Source organism: Esox lucius, chromosome 9, assembly GCF_011004845.1.
Source record: "Esox lucius isolate fEsoLuc1 chromosome 9, fEsoLuc1.pri, whole genome shotgun sequence".
Taxonomy (NCBI): Eukaryota; Metazoa; Chordata; class Actinopteri; order Esociformes; family Esocidae; genus Esox; species Esox lucius.
In genome coordinates this window covers 10,286,817-10,304,817 of record NC_047577.1, presented here as the reverse complement: position 1 = coordinate 10,304,817, position 18,001 = coordinate 10,286,817, and the positions used below count along the sequence as shown (strand labels likewise).

The window sequence follows — 18,001 nt, the reverse complement described above, 5'->3', positions numbered from 1 at the left end:
GGACAATCTAGCTTAGTCCCAGAGGATTCTCCGCGGTGTGGACAGAACGGTAGCTCGCTCGGATTATTCCCGGTGACACGACAGACGTCTCCCCCCGGCCACTGATTTGGCGTCAGATCGGTTCTCATCCCAGTGAATGTTGAGGATGGGAGGAGTGAGTCAAACTGATCCCAGATCAGATGTTTGGCAACAGGGGCTCATCCGTGACCTGTTGGGCACTCGCCGCTAATCTGGCTTTGTACGGCTAGGGCTTTAGCTGGGGTTTCCCCCCTCTGCTCTCCCTCTTTTACTCCATGCTTCTCTCCTCTTTTTTTCATTTCATTTTTGCTCCTCACCCTCCTCGCTCTCCTCTCGCCTTTCAAAAGCACTTATACGGAGTCTTAAGCCCCATCTGTCTCTCTTTACATCGTTCTTTCCTCCTTTATTTCTCTCGCAACATTCACTCCCTCGCTTTAAATCTCATATTCTCATCTGGGTCTCGCCATATCTTATCCACTTCTTCATCTCTCCTTCCTCCCTGTCTCCCATCCATCCCGCCGTTGCAGTCTCTCCTTCTCGCTCCCCACCTCTCCATCTCTTTAGCTCTCATGGTAAACGGTGAACAGCTCCCAGCCACACTGTGCTGTAGGTTAAAGTCGCTCCCACTAAGTTGGACTGGTGTGGGAGATTTCTAACATAATGCAGCGTGAAAGCAAACTGGCTTTTCTCCTACACAAATACACAACCGCACCCCCACTACACACATACACACACACACCCGACACAGAGTCCCCTTTGTCTGACAGTATAACCCCCTCAATTAGGAAGTTTATGTTTTGCAGCTAGCAGTGAGTGGGTACTCAATTCCAAAATCCCAATGTGGCTGTGTATGTGTGTGTGTGTGTGTCCAGAAGCACAGTCTGTTTAGAATATTGGCGAATGTCTCCAGTGATCGTTTATACCAACCGCTCCAAGAGAAATACCCTGGCAACGTTTCGTTACGCAACACAACCTCAAACCAATATGAAGTCACCCCGTCTGGGTTGCCTCCATTAAAAGCACATCGCAATCCGACGTTTGTTCTGTTCACTGTTCCTGAATACAGTCTGCCCTGACAGTCATTCAATTATAGCATCTGTTTTCTTTGTCAGGATTAACATTTGAATATATAGTCCAGGCACTGTCATCGCCATAGACTGTAACAGCTGAAACAGAGGAAATGCATCTGTCTTCTGCTTTGAGTGCTGCAGTTTGGGCTGTACTTAGGGTTATGGGATAGCAGTTTATGGTTAGAGGTCTCGGTTGGGTTTGAGAAGGATTATGGGATAGCAGTCTATGATTAGAGGTTTTGGTTGAGTTTTGGAAAAGCATTATGGGGTAGCAGTTTATGGTTTGAGGCTTTGGTTGGGTTTTGGGCACGGTAGATTAATATCATACCGACAAACCCCAAAGACATGCAATTTCGCCTCCAGGCTAGGCTAATGGTGCTTGTGTTTCAGTCCATTGTGGTAACAAAGGAGATTGTTAAAACAGTAACATTTCTGACAGTTATGATATAACAGTTTTACAAGAATATTGCCTTATCAAAGCTATTTCCTGTTTGTGAGAATTTCAAAGTTATCCTAAATGTTTTGAAATTGAGTCACCTTCTCGCCAAAGGCCCCTTTGAAAGTAATATAATATCAACACAGGAATCGAATGAAGTCACTTTAAATAGCATTCACTTCCTCCACAGTTTCATTTCCAAATAAACTGCTTCCTTTCCCTTCATGAGAATGTACAATAATTCTCATATTAACCTATTAGGTGTTCTTATCTAAACCACTACCTGGGTCTGTAGTCACCAAGTGGCTCAGCGTAGTAGAACTGATCCGGGATCAGTTTGGCCTGTTAGGTCATAATGAATAAAACATTGCATATAGAAAGGGATGTGATTTTAGCAGCTCCACACTAAAAAGCTCTGAATCAGGTGCAGCAGCATAACCGGGTTGTGCTCTCATCCCAGTTTGTGATATCTGTGGCCCTGCCCTGTGGCAGTTCCCAGCCGGCCAGACTAATGTACTCCCTTCTCATCATACCATTCAGTCGCATGGAGGGGTGCACTTTCTTCTGCCTACTGTCACCATTTAGCTCGACGGCACTCAACCAACCACAAGGAGTTGCAAGGGAGCAACACACATTCGTTGTCCAACTGAAATGTCTAAAGAAATCTACATCCATTTTAAAATGTCTTTGTAACATGTAGCATTAAGATTAACCTTCACTGGAACTGAGGGGCCTCGCCCAAACCCTGAAACACAGCCCCAGACCATTATCCCTCTTCTACCAAACTTTACAGTAGGCACTATGCATCTCAGTGGGTAACGTCCTCCTGGCATCTGCCACACCCAGATTGGTCCATCAGACTTCCAGATAGTGAAGCATGATTGATCATTCTAGAGAACACTTTCCCGCTGCTTCAGAGTCCAGTGGCGGCGTGCTTTACACCACTCCAGCTGACGCTTGGCATTGTGCATTGAGGGTTGTGTACAGCTGCTCGGCCATGGAAACCCATTTCGTGAAGAGCCCGACTCACAGTTCTTGTACTGATGTTGCTTCCAGAGGCAGTTTGGAACTCTGTGGTGAGTAATGCAACAGATGATAGGTGATTTCTACACAATACGCGCTTCAGCATTCGACATCCCCACTCTGTGAGTTTCTGTGGTCCGCCACTTAGTGGCTGGGCTGTTGTTGCTCCTAGACACTTCCACAATTATAGGACTTACAGTTGACTGGGGCAGATCTAGTAGCTTGTGGCAAACGTGACATCCTATGACAGTACCACATTTAAAGTCACTGAGCTCTTCAGTACAACCCATTGCACCGCCAATGTTTGTCTATGGAGATTTCATGGCTATGTTTTGGATGCTATGCAACTGTGGGCATTGGCTGTGGCTGAACACCTGAACTCAATAATTAGTAGGGGTGTCCACATTTCTTTGGCCATATAGTGTACTTTGATGTTTCTGAAAAATTCACAAACACACCAAATCAATACTGGATTTCTGGCAAAAATGAAAGACAACATATTGACATATAAATAGTTTATTAGTAACAACAACTTGTTTCTGGGGTAGAAAATAACTCACCCTTCCTTTATGTGGATACAAAGCAGAGAAGAATCGAGAAGTCAGTCAGTAATAGAAAACAAGGATTACAAAAATAACAGGATATACATAACTGATATGCTTTCCATTGAAGAAGGAGGAGGATAGCAGTGCTTGGAATATAAAACAAAACCCTGGTTGGCCATTGTCCTCGGAAACCAATGGAAAGGAGGAGGGTTGCTAGGATTCCAAACCACTTGTAATCCAATGTCAGGAGAGAAGTCTTGTAGTCAAAACTACATTTTCAATAGTCCTCCAATATCCCAGCCCCCCCTATCTATCATCCAATGAAAGCCACACCCACTCTTAAAAAGGAAGTCCTTATTTGCTTCTTCCGAAAGCATTCATTCCTTGTCAAAGATTTTTCTTGTTAATAAGTTGTCATCTGGTGGGAATGCAATGTTCTCCGTCCTGGTACCAAGCAGTTCATCTCACCACCATTACAGGCGATGTGGCAGAACGCCATATTTCAGTCTCAGTAAAAATGAAAGTCTAAATGTTTTCTTCACTCCATTATTTTCTTTATTCTCTTTATCTCATCCACCCATCCTTCTTCACCTTACGGCTGATGGAAAAAAGAAGTGTAATGACAAAACATTAACACTGTGGCTGCAGGCAAAACATTACAATTGCAAATGTTCGCTATTTAAAACACTTTAATTTTAGACACCGCCATCTTTCACCACCAAACCACCATATCGATTGTGATCAACCTAAAACAAAGCAGCCAAAACACTAGTGACCAATTAACTGCTGCCTAATTTTATTGCCCTATCCTGTTTTAATGATTCAAATATATTGGCTGCACTCCAGAGGCAAAGTGGACAGCCGATGGACATTGTCTCATCATAGTGTACCAGCCATTACATTGGAGCAAGTAAGCAAAAGTGATGTTAGCTCCTCCACACAAGGTGTCAGACCAATCAGGTTTGAGTCTGACAGAGAAATGTAGATGTGTTGAATAAATGTGATATTTCGTGGCCACCATTGTTAGGCACTTGACTACAGTTTGCATTCAGTTGTGGATGACATCAACCCTGCAGGTGAGCAATGTGTTCATTCATCCCTTCAAGCCAAATCAAAGGCTGAGAGGCATTTTGTGAATTGGACCGGCACTTAAGATTTGTTTTGATGGAGATTCCTCTGAGGAAAATGCAAAGGGCGTAGGGTGAAAAAACCTGTGTTTTGTAGTGTTTGGAGTGCAGCCCTGATTTGAGTTTCCCTTGATGATTTGACCTTCAATGATTGGCTGGGGTGTTAACTGCCTACCTTAATGACCCTATAATCAAACCCTATTATCATTTTATTCATGTGTTTTTAGAGACGCCGGAAAAATAGATAAAGGAACCTTCAATAGTTTAGCATTATTTACCATTGTCTGTATCGTACAGCTCCTTGATGTGACGTTTGGAGGTGCATATGCACTCTAGGTGTTCCTCCAGTCTCACCTGCACCTCCTTGAGTTTGGGACGCCTCCTCACGTACTCCACCTTAGCCACCTGGAGAGAGAGAGAGAGAGCGAGGCAGGGAGGATAAGGAGAGAGAGATGAGAATGGCTAGCGAGGTCTGGAGAGTGCCTCTTTTATATAATGTGAGGATATTACAGACAGAACCAAACGTCTCTCAGACAGTGAGCCAAGCCTGCTACACCTCCAGGACTGATTGCACAAGCCTCTCCTCTCTGTCAAGTCTGAACATACACTGTTACAACAAATCTACTCAAACACACACACACACCAGCTGCTTCACACCAAAAGGAAGCAGAGAAGAACAGCTGAAACAGAGAGACAGTTATTGGGTTAAACAGGACCCAGGGCAGAACAGCAGAAACAGTGAGACAGTTATTGGGTTAAACAGAACCCAGAGCAGAACAGCAGAAACAGTGAGACAGTTAATGGGTTACGCAGGACCCAGAGCAGAACAGCAGAAACAGAGAGACAGTTATTGGGTTAAACAGGACCCAGGGCAGAACAGCAGAAACAGTGAGACAGTTATTGGGTTAAACAGAACCCAGAGCAGAACAGCAGAAACAGTGAGACAGTTAATGGGTTACGCAGGACCCAGAGCAGAACAGCAGAAACAGTGAGACAGTTATTGTGTTAAACAGAACCCAGATCAGAACAGCAGAAACAGAGAGACAGTTATTGGGTTAAACAGAACCCAGGCCAGAACAGCAGAAACAGTGAGACAGTTATTGTGTTAAACAGAACCCAGAGCAGAACAGCAGAAACAGTGAGTCAGTTATTGTGTTAAACAGGACCCAGAGCAGAACAGCAGAAACAGTGAGACAGTTAATGGGTTAAACAGGACCCAGAGCAGAACAGCAGAAACAGTGAGTCAGTTATTGTGTTAAACAGAACCCAGATCAGAACAGCAGAAACAGTGAGACAGTTAATGGGTTAAACAGGACCCAGAGCAGAACAGCAGAAACAGTGAGACAGTTAATGGGTTAAACAGGACCCAGAGCAGAAACGCAGAAACAGTGAGACAGTTATTGAGTTAAACAGAACCCAGAGCAGAACAGCAGAAACAGTGAGACAGTTATTGAGTTAAACAGAACCCAGTGCACAACAGCTGGTGATGAATACGGACTAGATCCTACAAGCATTGGCGTACACTGCATGTTTCAATACTACAGAGATGAAACCTCAACCTGTTTCCTTTTCTGAACTAATGGAAGCACTTGTTAAGATATAAATAATAAAAATATACACCATAATGTTGTTTTGACAATAAAAAGACTTTGACTTCTAGTGCAGCTGCTTATAAAGGGCTGAAAGTCTTCTTCAGAAAAGCAGAGGTGGGTTAGTAAATAGGCATATGAACAACACACACATTACACACACACACCCTGAAGGGCTTCTCCTGCAAGTCACAGTGTGTGTGTGTGTGTGTGAGCGTGTGTGCGTGCGTGCGCGTCCGTGCATGTGGATATTTTCCGCTGCATAGTTTTGTCTTTGTAGTCGAATCCAAGTATATATAGGAGACTTATGTTTTGATTTCCTCTAAGACAGAGACAAAGAGGGAAAAAAGGGAGAAGAAAGAGCGAGAATGAGATCGACTTTTATCTGATATTGGGATTCCAGGAGGCAGATCTCGGGATCAAATCTACACTCTTCCATTTCCTTCTCATCTGCCCATTCATCTCATCCATCTCTCTCTGTCTCTTTCTCTCTGTGTATCTCTCTCTGTTTCTGTCTCTGTCCCCCATATCTTTCCTTAGCCCCCATTCCCCAACTTCCTTTTCCCTTCCTCCCCCCATGTAGGTTCCTCTCCGTCCATCCTGCTTCATTTCCCTGTCCCTTTCTCTCTTATGCATATGTACGTAATTCACGTTCATATTTAGAGTAGTTATGTTGATTATTTGCAGTTGTTAACTTAAAATAAGAGGCATAACTCTATGACATTTGATGCCCTCCATTTATATGGGCTCAATCTCCAGTTCATCCCCAATTCAGCTCAAAGCGGCTGGGTTCAGCTGGGTTCAGCCTAACCAGGAAGTAAACACACAGGCATAGGCTGGGAAATGGAGCACCCAGAAAATTATAATGTCTCAGCACCCAGAAAATTATTACTTTTTCCACTGTTTCCACTGTCTCGAGCACACAAGCAACAGCCAAGCCAAGCCAGACACACACAAACACACACCAATGGAAAGACTAAGCCAGACAGACAGACAGACAGCATCTTTAGTTCTGTAAAGACCGGTCCAAGAAGGAAGACTGAGGAACCATTGACCAGGAAGACAACCGGGCCAATGAGAAGGGCAAAGATCTGGCAAGTGGCTGAGCATGATTAGACTGTCTGGCAACACAATAACTCCCATGGTGAATGTATGAGGCACCGAGATCATAAACACACACACGCACACACACGCACACACACTCTCCCTCTTTCTCAGCTCAGATCGTAATAAATGATCTATATTTCTACATGATTATCTCCATCTCTCTCTCTCTCTCTCTCTCTCTCTCTCTCATACACATTCAATCCCCCACTCCCTTACTGAAACACATCAAAAAATACTTTTTTGTGTGTGTGTGTGTGTATGTGTGTATAAGATGGCTGGGTTAACTAGATGTTTATGTGCCAGCCCCGGCAGAGACTAATTTTCCTGGGGCTGCATGGGATTCCTGGTCTGAATGACACACACACACACACCCACCCCATACTCACACCCATACCCACACTCATACCCCCCCCCCCCCCCACACACACACACACACACACACAATCCAGGTTTAGGCTCCTGCAACTGACTTGGATCAATCCAAGTGTGTGTGTGTGGGTGCGTGTGTGTGGGTGCGTGTGTGTGGGTGTGTGTGGGTGCGTGTGTGTGGTTGTGTGTGGGTGCGTGTGTGTGGGTGCGTGTGTGTGGGTGTGTGTGGGTGCGTGTGTGTGGTTGTGTGTGGGTGCGTGTGTGTGGTTGTGTGTGTGTGGGTGCGTGTGTGTGGGTGTGTGTGGGTGCGTGTGTGTGGGTGTGTGTGGGTGTGTGTGGGTGCGTGTGTGTGGGTGCGTGTGTGTGGGTGTGTGTGGGTGCGTGTGTGTGTGTGGGTGCATGTGTGTGGGTGTGTGTGGGTGCATGTGTGTGGGTGTGTGTGGGTGCGTGTGTGTGGGTGTGTGTGGGTGCATGTGTGTGGTTGTGTGTGGGTGTGTGTGGGTGCGTGCGTGTGTGTGGGTGTGTGTGGGTGCGTGCGCTACCTTGACGGTGCGGTGATGCTTCCGGGAGGCCAGGCAGTGCATGCTGCTGGTGTTGCAGCACCCCGTGCACCTCCTCACCTCCACACAGGGAGGCCAGATGAGGAAGTTGGCCGCGGTCGGGTCCACGGCGCTGCGGGGGATCTCGTAAACCACTGTACGAGTCTTACACACCGCCGGCAACGCCTCCTCTGGGGTCAGAGGGGAGGGGTTGAAAATGACAGCGTAGAGAGATGGAAGGGATGGTATACGTACGTACACACACACACACACACGCACACGCATGCACGCACGCTTACCGATGCTTCTCTTGCGTCTGGAGTGTGTCTGAGAGCTCTTCAGGTGTGGGTTGCTGTATGGGAAGGCCTTGTTATAGTGCCTCGTGCTGGTCCCTTCAATCACCTCATTCTCTGTGGTACGCACACAAAGGCACACACATCGCACAAAGGCACACACGTCAGATAGACGCTCACACACAAACACACACCAACACGTCACTGCTGAACATTGCAAAAGAACAATCCTGTCTTGTTTATGTCCCAGCCAGCTGCCAGGAAGGTTTCTATGAATATTGGTATGATCTCCATCTCCTTGTTTGGTTGCAACCTGAATTCTGACTGACCAAAAAGAGGGAATGCGTTTGAGTATGTGTGTGCTTTGTGTGTGTGTGTCTTTTGCAAGTTTATTTGTGTTATGGCGTGTACGTGCAGGAACTCCTCTACTTGCCGTATGTCTTGAACAACACAAAGCCTCCTAGCTCTCAGAGTCTGACAAGCAGGAATGTAACCATGAATTATACATAACTACACAGCAACCATTCACACCCTAGTGTGTGTGTGTGTAACTGTTTGTGTGTGTGTGTGTGTGTGTGCCATTCAGCTTTGCACTGCCACTCCACAAATAATGGACAGCATGACAACAGCATAATGTAGACAGCCACTTGACCCCCACCCCCTCCCCAGCAGATCAAGGAGAGAGCAAAGCAGCCTATTTGCATCTCAATAATACCAGAGTTAATGCTGGAGAGTCGTTTAAACCAAAATTACATATGATGAAAAAGCTATTTATTAAAGTGTTTCAAGTAGGATGAAGGCAAGTAGTTCATTAGCGTGATAATGGTTGGACAACGTAAAGTGCTTAAAGACATTTGTTATATTTGATATATGTCCCAGAGACATTTTCCAAAGCATTTCCCCCCTATCAGCCTCCAACAGGTGGCTCGTTTATACACTCACCCCGAACATTTTTTCACAGCTATTTCGGTATGGATGAAAAGGTTAGTTTGACACTAGCAACAGTCACTGAGATTGTGGCAGCTGTACGGCGGGGTCCCATGCCCAGAGGCGCAGGGGCAGCTCCTGTTGTCTCCTAGCAACAGCCAGTGAGGCAGTTTTACTACCAGAGAGGGGCATGGTCACAGAGAGTCATCCTGTCTGTTGCTCCCTCTATCCTCCTCTCCCTCCATCCCACTCTTACATTCTCTCTCTCTTACTCAAGTTTTAAGAGCTTTATGGCAAACACTTATTCACACTGCCAAAGTGGAAAACAGTTGTCATAAAAAAGCTATGTTTAAATAAAAATGTAAAAGAAAACAAAAAACTAATTTACAATTGTAAGTACTAATTTACAAGTTTTGAAAGGATAAAGGCACTTGGAATGTTATATTATAGTCCAGGTACTGTGATCTAACCCTTTAAATGACAATGAAGGGAAAGTAAATAAAGATATGAATACTGCTGTTGCACACTCAACCTATCTTGCTCACTCGAACTCTAAGCTGCAGGAAATAACTCCTCGCGTGTATCAATGATTGTACTTCTCCGCTGATCTCAAGCAGAGTAGTTATCATGAGAGCAAGATATGCTCTTGGTAATTTCCAAAAAATTTAAATCCAGAAAATGTACTCATGTCTGTATTGAACAACCGCAGTCCTTCACGGGGGTCAAGAATTTCTGACCCTGAACTTTCTAGAACAATTCCGGAATCGTTAGGTAAGGGAAAGAGGAGGGGACAAGTCGAGTAATCGTTTAAATTCAGTCCGGTTAACGTTTTATGCAGGATTCGACACAGTGTAGAAATAACCTTAGGCTATGTGATAGGTATTGAAAAATGAAAATGTTTGCTTTACCTACGGAGTCTAGCTCCAGAAGCCGCTGGAGGTCGCTGATGCTGCGGATCTCACTATGGGACAGACGCTCCAACAGCTCCCGGGGGAGAGAGACCTCCTGGGAGAAAATTAAAACATTAAAATTAGATTTTAGACAATAAATTCACAATAGATGTGTTCCGAAATGCATACGGCGGCTAGAGGGGTCCGTAAGTGTAACGATGAGGCACTGAAGTATTCAAACCCAAATCGATCCACATATGGAGATGGCATAATGTAACTGCACACCATCCACTTTTGGTTCAGTAGTGTATATTCAAAATAACGTGAGGCATCTTGTGAATTAAATGTACTATAAAAAACATTTACAGGTGACTGGACCTTTGCATAAGTAGACAAACTATTGCACCTGTTGACGGGGTAAATATTGCACGAAAAACGGGAATAAAATAAATCCCCCTGCGTACAAAGCTCGTAAAACTCGTACAAAACTACTTTACAGATACCTCAGTGGCGTTGCATAAGAGGCACAGGAAGCAGGCGAGTAGGAAGCTCAGAAACGCGGCTCTCATCTCCTTTCAGGTCCGATGGGCTCCAGAACGAGATAAAGTTCCAACAGTTCCACCACCGATCAAGAAGCAGGAGCCGACGCGTCGCTCCCAAACCCTGGAAATCCAGGACCATCCCTCGGGTGGAGCCGCTACCTCCACGACGCTACGGCTAGTCCAAATTATAAGTTCAAACGGCAGTCAAAATTCTGAGGCTATTATAGGCAACTTGGCGGAGGTTGGTGTGACTTTAAGGTGTATTAGCTTTGCATTTCAAGTGGACCTTTGTTGAAGTCTCTTCCTGGGCTTCCACGGTAAGTGATGGATAAGTCACAAAACAGAGAACAGCAATACTGATAAGAACGTACAGATGTGATAAATGTAATCGTTTTGTCCATCATAATCCATTGTAAGTGAAGAACTCTCTCTCGGATCTTCGTTAAATCCTTTAAGCATTTTGTGACAACACTCTTATATTTCACAGTCTATTGAATGGTAGCCTCCCAAAACATCCACTTTATGTCCCGTTGATAACTTTAAATTATGATTAGGTTAAAGCTGTCCCCCTTGTTCGGCTTATGTTCTCGTGGAAAGGATTTTGTATCAAATGCCACTTGCGCGCAGTGCTCTAGTTATGTGACCTCCGATGTGAATGAAGTCGGTACGCTTTGAGTCATAGGATATAGCGACTGCGCTGCTGGGGGCTGGTGGGGCGCGGTCACGACGCAGAAGCTCCGCTGTCTGGATGCGCGCTCCAGTACGGACTGAATGAGCCGTAAACCAGGAGACAGTTGGCTTTTGACCACCACACATCCGTGCATTGCCCAGCTGGGTTGAAGATCACAGCAAATATGTAGATGATAATAACACGATTGTCTATAACTGTTCTTAAAGAGCCCCTTTGTCTTTTCACGAGCAGGGCGAGTAGCTAACACATTTTTGTCCACATGCAATGCACTGATGATTAACGATGGAGTTAATTTGTAATAACGGTTGGGTGAGTGGGTTTAGGGCGAGGCTCAGCTATTAATCAACAGAGTCTCTCGTCCCCATACACCTCACCTTTAACCGCTCTATCTGTCCCTGGTTTGATCTCTCTAACTGTTCACACTTCAAGTCCCTCACACCAAAGCCCTCTCTCCTGCCTCCCTCCCAGGTCAGCTACAGATGACAGACTCTGTCTGTGTTTAATTGGTGTTTAATTGAGTTCATTAATAAGTGGCCAGACTGGACCCAACTGACCTCCCCAGGAAAGGAGTGGAAGAGCAATGGAGGGTGAAGAAGAGGGGATGGAGGGTGAAGAAGAGGGGATGGAGGGAACAGAGTCGAGGTGGACGGGACACAGTGTTCTCGGGCTAAAAACAACACTTGATAAAAAACAGAGGTTCATACAGACCCACATCCAGACACACACACACATTCAGACACACACACACACATCCAGACACACACACACACACACACATCCAGACACCCACATACACACACACACATCCAGACACACACATCCAGACACACACACATATCCAGACACACACACTCATCCAGACACCCACATACACACCCACATCCAGACACACACCTACACACACACACATCCACACACACACACACACACACACACATCCAGACACACACACATCCACACACACACACACATCCACACACACATCCAGACACACTTAAAACAGTGCCACAAGTGACAACGTTTGGGGACTTGGTGCTGCCCTAGCTAGCAGACACAGCTGGGGCCGGCCCGCTCTTCATCTCCTCCCCCTATTTCTCCCTCTCCTTCTCTTCAGCCAGAGACAACTTAACCAGCTACATGACCGTCAGCGTTATAACTAGAGACTTGGCCGACAGTGTTAAAGGGTTACTGTCTGCGCTGACCAGGTCCCCTACGCCTGGGGAGTTGAACTCAATCCATGGAGGGCCCAGTGTCCCGCTTGGTTTTCTGTCTTTCCTTTCAGTCAGTATCCGATTGAGACAACCAGGTGAGGAGCGCTTCGAACTGGTGACCTTGACAAATTAATCGAAAGCAAGTTTGGAGCGAAACCAGGGGAACATTCGGCCCTCCGTGGAACGGGTTGGAGTCCCTGTGTGTGAGGGAGTGGGACAACGAGTTGATCCATTCGGTTGGATCTAGCCTGCCTGCTCTCCATAAGAAGAGTAAAGGAGAGGTACATTTGGAGAAAGGGGAGGGGAAAGAGAAGGGAGAAACGAGAGGGGAAGGACGGATGAAGGAAGTGAAACAGGGTTTGTTGGGGCGACACAACCCCAATTAAGAGCCATTTAGCCATACAGAGACCCAGTGGCTCTGTCTCTCCCTTCATCAACCCTGAATGGCTTTGCTTTGGGCCGCTTTGGTCTGATGTACTTAACTCCTGCAGGGTGCCAGACATTCTTATGCACATGTACACAATTACACACACATGTACACTTCTAGGTACTCTCTCACACACACTCTCATACACACACTCTCACACACACACAGAGACTGAGAGCCAGAGACAGCTCTTTTCATAAAACTCTATTCTATTGAATCTGGGTCGTTTTTTTTTTTATAATGGAATCATCACCATAATTATTTTTTGTCGGACAGAGGTCCTGATTAGGAAGACAACTGGGTCAGAACCGAACTGATCCAGAACCTGAACATCCCTCTAGTCGCCGGAGACTGAGTCCATGGGCAGTGATCTGGTCTCTCAAACTTACATCCCTCCCTTTGTCTGATTCCTCTCTCTCTCATCCTCTCATCCTGCCAGTTTCTCCCTCTGGACAGGAGGAAGAGACGAGTCCCTGAGGCAGAAGCACATACTGTATGACAATATCTGGCCAAAGTCTAGACCGAGACAACATGGTAGATCCAGCCATTTAGAGAGGGAGCAATATAGATGGATCCACATATTGACCAAGAGAGAAACGAATGGATAACACGAGAGAGAGACAGAGTAGAGACAATGTGTTCATAGCACAGCGACACTGTCAACACACTGCAGCGTTTCCACACAACGGTTTCACGAAAGACGAAGGGGACAAACCATTTTGTTTGCCAACCACCAAAAAGACAGGCAGACATGCATCGTAAAAGGATTCATCGGAGTTCAAAAGGTGCGGTAGCTGTGGGTCCGCCCTCCACGCAGAGGGAAGTAGGGGTGCTTGGATGCTGCCCCCCCCCCCCACCTCATGGTAACCTGCTACACATGGAAAGCCTCGAAGACGGGGTACTGGACTATGGGGGCTGTGAAGCCTCTGCTGTGAGAAGAAATAATAAGATCATCCCTTCTGCTGCTGTTATTATTTGACACTATGTCAAATAGTATCTGAAACTCGGTCTGGTTTCTGTATTTTTCCCCTCTGTCTTTTATCGCTCCACCACAAATCAATTTCAAGGACCCATGCCAGAAACGTTAGTCACAATGGATTTCGACCGTTAAACCTAGGGAAAGCCAGCTGTTGGCCATCCAGGGGGGGGGGGGGGGGACCAGTGTGAGATTCATGAATGAATGTAAGTGGGGTGTGAACAGAAGCCGTATCCTGGATTAGCTCAAACACGCTAGCATTTTGTTTACCTGTCGTGTGGATTCTGCGTGGCTTCCCATTGACAGACCGGTGAACAGAGGCCTTGTTCATCTGTTGGAAAAAGCCAGGCGCGTGCACAGACGGCCTACACCCGGCACCGCGCAGGGTTGGTGTTGGACAGGGTGGCCTCGTCTTCAGACTTCTGTGTCTGCTGGGAGTCGCTACAATGAGGGATTAGGAATATAGTGGGGGTTTCATCAAACCTTGTTGAGTGAGGTTTACACTGCCAAGCCGAGGGCTGCTCCTCCGTCCAAAGTCTTTCCTCCTGCATCCTTGCGTTTGTGGAAATTCAGCGTGAACACAGTCAAGTCAACGACTAAAGCTATGGCATGAAAAGTGAACTTTGACACATTCTGCTTCTCATCCGTCGTGAGCATCAAGTCTTTCGGCTTCGCTCTTTACCCGTAAGCATCCTGTCACCGAGCCTTGCCCTGGCGGCCTCCGTAACAGATTAGTCGGAGCAATGGATTTGCACCGCTGCTTCCTAAAGACGTCTCTTGCAATCTTTCCCTTAATCCTCCTCTGTATCCCAATCTATGCGTTTCCCTCCACCGTCTCTGCCTTCCCCACGACGCCTCTCGACCCCGGCAGCTGTGGTACCAAGGCCAACATCCCTCAACGCTCCTCCATCTCCCCGCTCCTCGTCGGTGTTCCCCAGCCTTGATACCCGTCAGTCCCCTGACTGATAGCTGGTCATCAGGTTGATGACTGACGCTACTGTCCACAACTGGGGCGGAGTTTCTGTCAAACGGGCGGGTGGGCGCGTGCGCATACGCACGCACACGCACGCACGCACACACACACAGGGAACAATTCCTTCTACTTCCCCCACATTAACCAGACATCCAAAATAAAGTGCCTGTGGAGACACTAGGGTATTGTTGCTAGGGCCAACATGACCACATCAGATCAGACACTGCGGCCCCTACTTCGCAACACAGGCCAATGAACTCAGTGGAACACATCCTTTACACGGACGATGGGGGGGAATAAGAGAAATCCCTCCTTTTGGCAGATGGAGAAGGAGGGATTTTCTCTCCTTCTTTCCCAGAGTGGTAAAAGTGGTCGTGAGTGGTTTGCTAATTGCCCCGTCTCCTAATCTCCTCAGTGTAGCCCAAGGAAGGAAAGACAGGGAGCCAGTGTGTGTGTGTGTGTGTGCGGCTTCTTCAAGACAGCAGGGTGACAGACTGGTGTTACGTTACGGTGTCCTTCGAGCAGCCATTACGACGTGTTTACGGAATACTGGAAGACACCTGGACCATCAGACACAGATGGTCCAGCAGAAAGCACAAGCAGGTGTGTGACATCAGTGGGAGTGTGGTCTGTCTCTCGCAACCGCGCACGCACGCACGTGCACGAACCCGCACACACCACCTCCGTTCAAACCTTTACTTCAGGATGACACAAGGCACTCTGGGTATGAAAACGTCTGTTATGGCAGGCAGGTGTGTGTGTGTGTGTGTGTGTTAATTAGACAGTTATTATTGCTCTACACAAGCCAACTTGCTAGCAGGTGAAGGCAGAGGATCAGAAAAACGCTCATGTGTCAGGACTTGAGACCTGACAGCATGGTGTTTTCACAGCTAGCATCTCTCCAGAGAACTCATTAAAATGAATAAGACACACCATATGCACACTGAATAACTCAAACGCGCGCACACACACACACACACACACACACACACACTGATAACAGGCGCACAGTTAAGACAATAAAGCACACAAGTCTAATCTTGAATGTTGAATTAAAGTATGCGGAGGGCGATTGTGAAATAGAAAAACAGAAGACAAGCCAACAAATTCTCTCTGTGGTGGAGTTCTGAGGACATATCTAATAGGTCCACTCAAACTGTTTGACATCAGTTGACCTTTATGTGTTTCTGCCATTATTAACGCAGTGGATAAAACAAGTGTTTAGAAGTGTACACTGGATAAGAGAAAGTATGGGTAAACCCAAACAATGTTTGGTTGGCTTTCAGTCAATTACCTGTTGGCTTTTGTTTATCTCTAACTCGGATGTGCTTGTTAGTTAGATGATGGGTATGTGCAATGCTAAAAACACCTAGCACACCACTGGGCAAAGAAAGCATTTAAATTACACGATTTACATTTGGTTGAGCTGTCAACTAAAATGAAATAAACGTAAAACCAAACGAAAACAAAAATGCAGCTTTTTACCTGACTTAGTTTAAAACCAAATCTCTCATTTAAAATACTTTTTTGAAGTGCCATCTGTGTTCCTTGTGGTTTCAACATCACATTCATTCAGTCAGATTTCTTTGCTGTTTTAACACCACGTTCCTTTAAAACAACGTGGAAACATCACATTCATTTAAAAAATGTGGCTGTGGCGTGTGACGCAGTCACTCTTACTAGCCACTTTGGCGGGTGGGATTCTATATACACAGGGTTTTCCCAGCATTCAAAACTCAAAGGCGACAACCGCTTCTGTGTGTTGGCATGGTAAAATATAATTTTGCGCTCACAGATAAAACACCAGCGAAACACTGTGACGAAATGTGACAGTAGGACGAAACTTTTTCCATATTGGCCGTGTTACCAGGTGGGGTATTTTCTACGCCCAATTGGGCAACTTTTAATGGGCTTGGGCGGGTTAATTTGCTCTGGAGTCAGTGGGAGAATGTTAGTTTACTGACAATGAAATCTGGCAACCTTGCATGTAGGACCACACAGGTCTCGTCGCGGAGATGAGTAACCTCAGAGGAGAATGTTCGTTTACTGACAATGAAATCTGGCAACCTTGTATGTAGGACCACACATGTCTCGTCGCAGAGATGAGTAACGTCAGAAAAACAAGTGGATCCTAGTTTGCTTTTGCACCCAAGCATGACAAAATATTTAATCAAAACGTAATTAGCTCAAACTACATCCCATCCGCATAAATTCTTTTAACGTTGCAGGTGACTTCCAGTAGCCTAGAATTACAATTTTCTTTTAAAAGAGAGATTACGAGACAAACAAAAATGACTGGTGAAAAGACCATCAGATTAGAGTATGTACTGTTACCAAAAACATTAGGCTATTCATGCAATATACAGTGTAAAAAAATACAGAATTAACATATTTATGTCACGAACAACATAAATATATTAAAGTGAAAACACTGGATCAGCAACAGTAGTAGAGCCAAGTACAGCTTAAGGAAGTAGTGGGAGGGAGACAAACCATGTGACGTCAAGGCAAGGATGGGGGAAAAAAATTACGTGACAAGGCTGTAATATATACAGCCCTGTATCGTTTTATAACAGCAGTAGGATAGGGTCAATGTGACCAGGGCCTCTTTTGGCCATTGCGGGTAGAGATCATAAAAGTTTGTGGACTTGAGTCAGAACATTGACACAGTAAAATTAAACCGTGGATCTTACAGCCTTGACAAAGTCAAGCTTATCTCAGCTATGTCTTAGACAAACGGCAGACCCATGCACTCGTTAGGTAAACGGCCCTGTAACAGGTTTGAACTCTAGCAGTAGGGCTGTCGTAGCGGTGGCGGGACCTCACGGGAGCGGTCAGGCGGTCTTGACGAGAGATAAAAAAAAAAAAAACAGAATAGCAGGCTTAGCGGATCTGGTCAGAACACTCACTGGAAGATATAAGGGCCATTAATCGTCTTTACAGATTTGCTGCAGTTGTATTCTTCCCATGTCTCTCTCACTTACAGACACAAACACACTTGGAGGCCTTGGCTTTCCCTGCGAACGTGACCGTTCCCGCGCTGTGTTATGGCTGGCCAGCAGGGTCCCAGGGTTCTTTACCCCTACAGTACCCCTCTCTGCCAGCCCCCGTCGCTACCAGGCAACACACGCGCACGCACGCACGCACGCACACAGCACCTGTCATGGGGGCCAGTGTTAATAATGCGTCATCTACTTTCCACATTAGTAAACGGTCAGGAATAAAAATGGATCAAGTCATTCAGGAAC

The 18,001-nt window shown here is 46.1% G+C and overlaps 1 protein-coding gene across 1 annotated transcript; it reads right to left on the bottom strand.

Annotated features, from left to right (window-relative positions):
* Positions 1-3,047: 3,047 nt before the first annotated feature.
* On the bottom strand, positions 3,048-11,303 carry LOC105012099 (platelet-derived growth factor subunit A). Its single transcript, XM_010872726.4, has 6 exons — positions 10,437-11,303; positions 9,952-10,048; positions 8,123-8,233; positions 7,827-8,014; positions 4,498-4,624; positions 3,048-3,690 (listed from the first exon to the last, which is right to left on the bottom strand). The coding sequence occupies exons 1-6, from the start codon at positions 10,500-10,502 to the stop codon at positions 3,680-3,682; spliced, it is 600 nt and encodes a 199-aa protein (XP_010871028.1). The 5' UTR covers positions 10,503-11,303; the 3' UTR covers positions 3,048-3,679.
* Between the last annotated feature and the right edge of the window lie 6,698 nt (positions 11,304-18,001).

Coding starts and splice junctions, on each gene's coding strand:
- LOC105012099 (XM_010872726.4), bottom strand. CDS start 10,502: ATGAGAGCCGCGTTTCTGAGCTTCCTACTCGCCTGCTTCCTGTGCCTC. Junction 10,049..10,436: donor TCTTATGCAACGCCACTGAG/GTATCTGTAAAG, acceptor ATTTTCTCCCAG/GAGGTCTCTCTCCCCCGGGA. Junction 8,234..9,951: donor TCTGGAGCTAGACTCCGTAG/GTAAAGCAAACA, acceptor TGCGTACCACAG/AGAATGAGGTGATTGAAGGG.